General features: G+C 21.5%; 2 protein-coding genes across 2 annotated transcripts in view, besides 19 other annotated features; one reads left to right on the top strand and one right to left on the bottom strand.

The window, feature by feature from the left end:
• Positions 1-114: 114 nt before the first annotated feature.
• Positions 115-254: a sequence feature (AT_rich).
• Positions 255-380: 126 nt separating this feature from the next.
• Positions 381-439: a sequence feature (AT_rich).
• A 360-nt stretch (positions 440-799) lies between these two features.
• Positions 800-919: a sequence feature (AT_rich).
• Positions 920-928: 9 nt separating this feature from the next.
• Positions 929-1195: a sequence feature (AT_rich).
• A 23-nt stretch (positions 1196-1218) lies between these two features.
• Positions 1219-1314: a sequence feature (AT_rich).
• A 258-nt stretch (positions 1315-1572) lies between these two features.
• Positions 1573-1699: a sequence feature (AT_rich).
• Positions 1700-1787: 88 nt separating this feature from the next.
• Positions 1788-1845: a sequence feature (AT_rich).
• A 71-nt stretch (positions 1846-1916) lies between these two features.
• Positions 1917-2424: a repeat region.
• A 799-nt stretch (positions 2425-3223) lies between these two features.
• Positions 3224-3268: a sequence feature (AT_rich).
• Positions 3269-3330: 62 nt separating this feature from the next.
• Positions 3331-3402: a microsatellite.
• Positions 3403-3509: 107 nt separating this feature from the next.
• Positions 3510-3530: a sequence feature (AT_rich).
• Positions 3531-3677: 147 nt separating this feature from the next.
• Positions 3678-3724: a sequence feature (AT_rich).
• A 163-nt stretch (positions 3725-3887) lies between these two features.
• Positions 3888-3924: a microsatellite.
• An 852-nt stretch (positions 3925-4776) lies between these two features.
• EDI_139540 (phosphatidylcholine-sterol acyltransferase precursor, putative) lies at positions 4777-6015 on the top strand (the record flags this gene model as incomplete). Its single annotated transcript, XM_001739555.1, has 1 exon — positions 4777-6015. The coding sequence occupies one exon, from the start codon at positions 4777-4779 to the stop codon at positions 6013-6015; it is 1239 nt and encodes a 412-aa protein (XP_001739607.1).
• Positions 5300-5328: a sequence feature (AT_rich).
• Positions 5729-5757: a sequence feature (AT_rich).
• A 21-nt stretch (positions 6016-6036) lies between the features above and the next one.
• Positions 6037-6121: a sequence feature (AT_rich).
• Positions 6099-9322, bottom strand: part of EDI_139530 (serine-threonine protein kinase, putative) — a gene marked incomplete at both ends in the record, with an annotated part of 5897 nt that continues 2673 nt past the window's right edge. Inside the window, one exon of the mRNA XM_001739554.1 lies at positions 6099-9268. Within this exon, the coding sequence (XP_001739606.1) occupies positions 6099-9268 (3170 nt within the window). The remainder of the gene's footprint in view (positions 9269-9322) is intronic.
• Positions 6665-6735: a sequence feature (AT_rich).
• Positions 7303-7363: a sequence feature (AT_rich).
• Positions 8804-8839: a sequence feature (AT_rich).

The raw sequence follows: 9322 nt of genomic DNA, 5'->3' as shown, positions 1-9322 counted from the left end.
TTTGAATTAGAATAAACCATTTCATTCAGTTTATTGTGAGATTATTATTATACAATCTAAAAATAGAGTTATCATTTAATAAATGTTTATTGTTTGTTGTATTGAGAGAGTTAGTAAATATTTCATTTATAAGAAAAAATGATAAATACAAATATTGAGATTTTCTTTATTTTTTTTATAAAAAAGATAACCTAATTCTTATTTAAACATTTTAATAGTCATTATAAATTATTTAAAAAACTTTAATTATAATAGAATTACATTACTACATAGAAACAATCAATTAATATTAATAGAGTCTTGGTATAGAATAAAAGCTAAAACTTATTCTGAAATCAAGTTTTTAGTTGTTAAGGTTATGATCAAATGATTGAATAAAGATATTAAATTATATTAAACTCTTAAAAAATTTGTAATTAAATGTTTTAATTATTAAATTCGTTATTGAATTAACTATTTAATGAATAACAAAAATATAAACAAGAGTTTTTTAGTTAAGAAAAATGCTTATGAAAGAATATATAAAAGGAATATTTTAATGTAATCTATTAAGTTTTATCATTTTTCAACTACTTTTATATTAAGAATGTTGTTATAATTACATGAAAATATATTTTCTTATTTCAAATTTATCTTTTTGAATATTTTCATTTGTTCTGAAGAAAAAGAAGTATCCATTTCGAATATAGTATTGAATTAAAGTTTCATTTCTTATTCTCAATAATAGAGAAAATAATAAATGAGATTTTATGAACAGTTAAACATTACAGTAGAATTTTTATTAACCATAATTTGATACAATAATTTTATCATTTAAGATTATCATAGTAAATAAAATTATTAAAAATACATTTAACTTATGATTAATTCATTAATAATTGGAATAAAAATAAGTTAAATAAAGAGTATAAATTTAATTGGTACTATGTTAATAATAATTATGAGATTTTTTTTTAATTTTAGAACAAATAAAATAAGGTTTAATCAAAATATAATGAATTATTAATTAACAAACAAAGTTTATAAAAATAAATACTTAAAATGATGATTTAAAAGAAATAATAATATTAAGAAAATAATTAATGGAGCATATTAAATATTTATCATTATTTTATATTTATCTTTCATAAATTCAAATATTATGATATAATTAATGTGTTCTAATACTATTTTATTTTTATTATATACTAAATTAGTAGACTAATTATTTGTATCATCTTTTATAAATTGTTGTAAATTAATGATTTATAAATTATATTTTATGTTTTTTTCTTACAACAATTATAGTTATTTAAATTTCTTTATTCATAAATAGTTAATGATATCTTAATTGTTTAAAAAGCATTAGTAGTAAATAACTTTTGTTTCTATATTGCTATTTCTGTTAATAGATATTTAATAAAATACAACAATCAATATATAGAACATATTTAATATTGTTAGAACATATTTTAAATATTTCAAGAGAGTTATAACAATCTATAAAATATTGTTCAGTTTTGAAAATAATTTTGTTTTTAATAAAACAGTCATTCAATTTTTATTTATTGATAAATCATATTTACCAAGAACATTTAATAAATATCAAATTTCATTAAATGTATTAAATTGTCAATTTAATTATATCTAGATTATATTTATAATTAAACTCTTATTATATAATTCTAATTAATTAGTAACATTTATGAATATAAATAAAGAAACGTGATATTTAATGAATTGTGTATCTAATGGAACAAACATAACCATGTTTAAATTTACTTTCTACAACCAGAATGACCAAATAGTTAATTTGTATTTTATATTTATTTTTAATTATTCACAATATTAAAATAGAAAAAAATAGAGTTAAGATTAGATAAAAATATGATTAATTTAGTATAACTACTTTAAAAAAATAACTTTTTCGTTTTTTTAATAATATCAAGATACAAATCATTTCATTTCAACAGTAGTTAATCTTTTTGGTGTGAAATGAACTAGATATTATTTTCTACAAAGTAGATTTATTATTTCTTTATATTCATATGAACGTTTATCACAATAGGATAATATTTTATAACATTCATTACCAACGCTTTCAAAATCAAAAGAAATAGTCATTTGTTGATTATATAAATAAAAATGTATGGTAGTTCGGCTATCAAATCTCATCATTCATTTAAATAAACCAGATTATTCTTCCATTAATTTTAGTGAAGATAAAAATAAATTTTAGTCATTAATAAAACAATTAACTTTATTAAATTTAGAATCATATTTCCATTATTTATTATCTTCATAATAATTAATATATGCTCTTTTTCATACAATGTTTTGTCAGAGACTGAAATACTCTTATTCAACTTATCATTATTAGAATCAAATGTATCAATTCTTAATCTTTTTGCTGTCCATTTTTTCTAATTCTTTCTTTTCTTTCATAACCCCAATCTCTTCTTTCTTTTAGTATATTCACCACACTCTTTTCCATTTTTCGTTTTTATTTCTAAATTTTTTTAATACTATAATTTCTTGGTTAAATCTTAAATTTTTCTTCTAGTGTTTTGATTTTAACCTTCAATTTTCATTTCTTATATTTTAATGATTTTGTCTATTAATTTATTCTTTATTTTATCTTAACACCTCTTTGTCATTAACACAACCTTTCATTATTACTTCAATTGTATTCTTCATTTCTTCTATTTAACTTGTCATTGTTTTTCCTTTTTCTATCACTACATTCTTCTGAATTCTTCATTTATCCTCTCAGATATTCTTTTTCTTGTTTTTCAAATATCACTCTTATTACTTCCTCAATGATATTAGTACTGTTTTGTTACTTCTTCAATTAATTGTATGTTTGGAAGTGGTTTATTACTTATATAATAATTTTGTTATTTACCAATTCTTCCATTTCACTTTGTTTTGATATTTGAAAGTTTAAACCAAACAAACTAAATAAATACGAGACGGTTATAATACTCATTAGATTAATAAGAAGCCCATTTTAATAACTATAACATGGATATTGAAATATTCATCAATAAGTAAAATAAATTCAACATTTTATTTCTTTGATTTATTTCTGTTCTTGCTTTGTTTTCTGATCTTTTAATTTATTTTTATTGTGAAAGATATATTAACTCACTTTGAATATTCTAAAGAACAGAAATATGATGAACTAAATCAGGGAAATATTAGACATAATAAAATAATTCAAACATCAATATATGGAAGAGTGAATAATAATAATAGATTATATAAAACAAACAATAATAAATAATTTCTCAAGATAATGAGTAACTGTTATATTCGAAAATATAAACTACTGTTATTTAGTCATCTCATAATAAAAATAATAATATGAGTAAACTAATAGAAACAAAATTTAAGATGAAAAATTGAGAGTAATAAATAAAACAAGTACCAATGAAAGATATTAGGATATTTATAATTCAACATCTTCTGATGTTGAGATAAAATACTAATAATTAAACAGTAAATGATATTGTACTAATAAGTTGATGAAATAATATTATAAATAAATAGAAACTAGATGAAAATAATATATAAACTATTCTAGTTAAAAACTGTTATTGGTTATTATAAAACGAAGTGAAATCGTATTGTTTTAAATAATTATCATTACTGTTTCATAAAATAATAAAATTATCTGTTAAGTATTACATGAAGAGTAATAAATATTATTAATTATTACAAATAATAAAACTATTTATATAATGTCAATATTCAATAAAACAAAGTTCTAAATTAAACAGAAACACTAAAATAACACCAAAATATCAGTAAATCAACTAAACAAAAGTATATACCAATATAAGTTTATCAATTAATAGACTATTCAAGCAAAAACTAATAATTTATCAAAAAAAAACAAAGATAGCTAATAATTATGTTTATAATAATAACAATAATAATTATTGACTTTGTTTATGTATGTATTTTAAAATTCAGTTTTCTTTTGATAAGAATCTATAATTAAAAAGTTTTTTCAGCTACTTATTCAGACATATACGTTCTTAATGCAAATTTATATTAAATATGTTTACTCTTTTGATAGTATTTTAACTTTAGATGATCTTTGAGAAATAATTTTACAAAACTATTTTATCAGACAATGTTATTCTTTTTATGAATTACTCCTTATTTTTCCTCTCATTAACTTGTTATTTTTATTGATAAAACCGATCTATCTTTCCTTATACAAACCAAAGGATATTGAATTCTTTGTATTTTGTCTGTATATTCAAGTGTTATTAGTAAGTTTTTGTTTAAACTTATTTTTTTTCCTATGTTATTTTTGTTCAATTTTCTAAAAAATAAATAGAAATGTATTTTTAATAATGTTATATAACACATAAATAGATTTGTCTCTTGAAAAAAAACAACAAAAGGAATATTCTTTAAAACACACGAAAATAACACTTTTGTTATTTTGAACGGATTTACAAAGATTTAAATACAAACTATAGAAAAATCGATGGTTTAATTGATGAATTTTGACAGCAAAATGCTGCCAAAGATGAATAAATAATAAGAAAAAGAGAAAGTAAAAAAGAAACAGTACGAACGTCCTATTTAATACAATAGAAAAATGGAAAAGAGAAAATAAAGAAAAGATAGTTTGGGAAGTTTATGACATTCTTGGCTTAGAAAATCGAAAAAGAATAAAAATAGGAATAACATATCATAAAGAAAATTCAGTGAGGAAAGAAAAAAAATATTGGAAATTATAAATAAGAAGGAATATCTCATTACAATTAAATCCAAATTATGGTTGTGTTATTGATCATTATTGTTTTATGTTTTATCTCAAACAGTTATGCAGAAAAATGTCCTGCTAAAAAACCGATTGTATTTATTCCAGGAATTCTTGCTTCAATATTAGAAGCTGAAGTAGATATTGCTGATATTTCTCAAACTCCTTTACAAAGTGATTGTGATACTCACCTCAATCATCAAAGATTATGGATTGCTTTAAAAGATTTAAATCCATTTAATAATGATTGTACTTTAGGATATCTTACTCCAACATGGAACTCAGAAACAAAAGAGCAAATTGATATAGAAGGAGTTAATATTATTTCTCCTAAATTTGGAAGTACATATGCATGTGATGAAATTGATCCCAATTTTCCGTTATCCATATTTGCAAAATGTTTTCATGATTTAATTAAGAAATTTAAGAAATTAGGATATGTAGATGGAGATAATATGGTAGGAGCATCATATGATTGGAGATATTATAGATATGGAGAATATAAACATAAAAGAAATTGGTTTGAAGATACAAAAGAATTAATAATTAATACATATAATAAATATGGGAAAGTAGTTGTTATTTCCCATTCAATGGGAGGATTAATGTTTTATAAATTTTTAGATTATGTAGGAAAAGAATTTTCAGATAAATATATTGATAATTGGATTGCAATGTCAACACCATTCCTTGGATCAGGAAAAGCAATTGCAGCAGCATTTCCAGGAAATAATCTTGGACTTCCTGTTAGAGCATCAAAACTTAGACCATTTGCAAGAAGAACAGAAACAGTTGCATTATTATTACCAATAGGAGGAACAAAAATATTTGGAGAAGAAATCTTAATGAAAATTAAATCAACAGGAAAAACATATAATGCAGATCAAATAGAAGAATTAATTAAAACATTAGATGATAAAGAATTTCAAGAAAATTATCTTCATACAGTTCAACATGGAATGAAAGAATTATATGAAAAATATAATTATAAATTACCATTCCCTATTAAAATGCATTGTATGATATCATCAGGATATGAAAGTATTAAAGGAGTAGAAATGGAAAATGAAAGTTATGATAGTGATAGTAAACTTTTATATGGAGATGGAGATGAAACAGTAAATTTAAATTCATTAGAATTTTGTAAGAATATTGGAGCAACAACATTTAAAAATTTAGGAAAATATACACATACAGGAATATTAGATGATAAAGCATCATACGAAGCAGTTTATCCTTATGTTTGCAATTAAATTTTGTTTTCAAAAATCATGTTATTTTTATTATTTTTTTTTGTTTTATAAAAAAAAAATGTTATTAATAAGAAGAATTAAAATTAATTTTGTAATTTTTTTAAATCATGAACAACTTCATCTATTGAAAATCTATCTGCTGGACATTGTTCCCAAGAATTAGTAATAATATCATATAAAGCTTTTCCCATTTCTGGGTGTTGAGGTAATCTTCTACCAACACAAACAAATTTAGAGATAGACCAAGGATAAGGAAATTCATTAAGTGGATAAGGATTACTAAGAGTATCAATAGCATACATTGTTAAAGCAAAAGAATAAATATCAGCCTTTGAAGTAAATTTTTGACCAGTCATAATTTCAGGTGCAATATAAGTAGGGCGATCAATAACTTCAATTTTATGATTGCTAAATTTTTTATAATTTGACTGATAACCAAAATCAGTTATTTTAGCAACAGAACATTCATTTAAATCATCAGATATTAATAAAACATTTGCAGGTTTAATGTTATAATGTAAATAATTTTTTGAATGAAGAAGTGCTATTCCTTTTGCTGCGTCAAGAATAATACGAGAACGTAATAAAGGAGGTAATTCTAATTTTTTATCAATAATATCTTGTAAAGTTCCCATTGGTGCAAATTCAGTAATAATTAAATTACTATTAAATAACATTACTTTACCAATATAATTACTTATATAATTATTTGAATTTAATGCTTCTAAAATGGTAAGAGGTTGTTCATATTCTTTTTGTTCATCACCAGTATAATTAAACATACCAATATTTCTAATAATTACTGGTGTATTATTGTAATAACCTTTTGTTACAATAATATTATAATTTTCTCTTAATACCATATCATATTGAATTAAATTAGGATCAATATTATAACTTTCAATAGTATTTGCACTAAATTTAAAATCTAATATTCCTTTTTTAATATTATCTTCAACAATAATAATTTGAAATGGAATTTGAATATTAAATGAACAATATGGCATAAATAACAAATTAATATAACAACATTTATTTGGTTGTAAAATTAATTTTTCTGGATTAAATTCTATTCTAAACCTTTGGTCTTTATTAATTTTAAATGATATTTCAACTATATTTTTTCCTTTATTTCCAATATAAAATCCTTTTGTATATTCTTTATTTAATTCCATTGTTTCTTGGAATTCAATTAAAGTGGTATTAGTTAAAATAGATGGAACAGTAGGATAATTCATCATTGTAACAGTACAATGTCTTAATGCAAAAATTCCATTCATCCTTTTCATTTTAATTTTTTCTTCATATTTATTATAGTTAATAATAATTATAGTTAATAATAATATTACTAATCCAATAAATAAAGTTATTCCTATTATTATTAATGCTACACTCCATCCTGATGTATATCTTACACATCCTTTTCTATCATATGCTAATGCATACCAATTGTCACACTCATTACAATTTCCATCTAATGCATTTTTACAATGTGACATTTCTGAATAATGTATACATTTTCCATCAATCATTATATATTCTGATTCACATTTTATACAAATCTCTTTTATTGTATTACATTTTAAACAATGTTTGACAATACCCTCACATGATTCACATTTTCCTTCTTTTATATAATATGATTCTTCACATTCTCTACATTCATTTGTTCCTATTGAAATACAATTATCTTTTCTTGCTTCTTCATTTGTAATACACTTGCCTTCATTTAATAAAAATTGTGATGAACAACGAAGACATTTATCTTTACTAATACATGTAATACATCCATTCATACATGGCTCGCATGTAATTCCATTAGGATAATATCCATTTTCACAACTAATACAGAAATTATCTATTTTATTCGTACAATATGGAATTGTTGTATTAACACAATTTCCAAGTTCATCAACACTATATCCTTTTTCACATAATCTACAATTGGTATTATCTTTACAACTAATACATTTTTCTCCACATTTATTACAATTTATTCTATTTGAATAATAACCATCAGGACAAACTCTACACACTCCATCTTTCATTACACAATCTACTTCATTTGTTTGAATAAAACTTTCTTTAATATTATTGATATAACTTTTTTTTGTTATATATTCAATACAATTACCTTTTAAATCAATTGTTTCACAATCAGAAGCTATTTCGAGACATTTATGTTCTTCTATATTATAATAATTTCTTTCTTCTTTACAACTTAAACATCTTCCTTCTTCTATTTTATTACATCCAGTATTACTTAAACATTTTCCTGATGATAATAAATAATTTTCATCACATTTAATACATTTTTCGGTGTCACATTCTAAACATCCATCTGAACATGGTTTGCATCTATTAGATGAAGAATGATATCCACTTTTACATATAATTTCATTCTTATGAGTTACACTTAATGCAAAACTAGTTAATTGACATTCATTATTATTCATAAAATATAATTCTTTTGTATTACAAATTGGACACATTGAATTATCAGAATAACATAATTCACATGATTCATTACATTCTTCTTTGCAATTTTGTAAATCTTGACTAAATGTTCCTTTTGGACATTTTAAACAATATTCATTTTTATATATTTCACAATTATCAGTATTAACATTTTTACACTCATTTCCATTTATTTCTTTTCCTTCTGCACATTGTATACAGCTACTAGAAGTACATCTTAAACAACCTTCTCCACATTTGTTACATTGAGCTTGATTTTTTTCATCAATAACCAAATAATACCCTTCTTTGCATTCTACACATTGCCCACTATTAATATATTTTAAACAATTCTTAATAATATTATGTTTTGGACATTCTCCATTATTTGGAATATAATCTCCACATTTTAAACAACTAAAAGAACGTAATTCATTAAAATATAAAATAGTACAATAATTTATTTCGCTATTAGTAACTATTAAAGAATTACTATTAATTGGTTGTAGTGTTAATCCATTTGTTAAAATATTAACAGTATTTTCTGTTCCTGTAAAAGAAATTCTAGTCGAATTATTTGAACTTAAATGAATTAAATTTTTATTACCATTAATGTTAATATTTATATCATTTTCTAAAATAGTTAAAATGATTGTTGATTCTTCCATTTCAATATTTATTGATTCTTTAATAATTAATTCACTTGTCTTTTTATCTAATTTAAATATTTCATTATTTGATAATATATCAATAATACAAAATACTCCATTATTCATATTACAAGGACATGAATAGTCTGTATCTAAATTTTCTTCATTATAAATATATTTGTTATCATTATAATAACAAT

This window comes from Entamoeba dispar, genomic scaffold, assembly GCF_000209125.1.
Source record: "Entamoeba dispar SAW760 scf_1105229462229 genomic scaffold, whole genome shotgun sequence".
NCBI lineage: Eukaryota > Evosea > Mastigamoebida > Endamoebidae > Entamoeba > Entamoeba dispar.
This window is presented reverse-complemented; position numbering and strand designations above follow the sequence as displayed.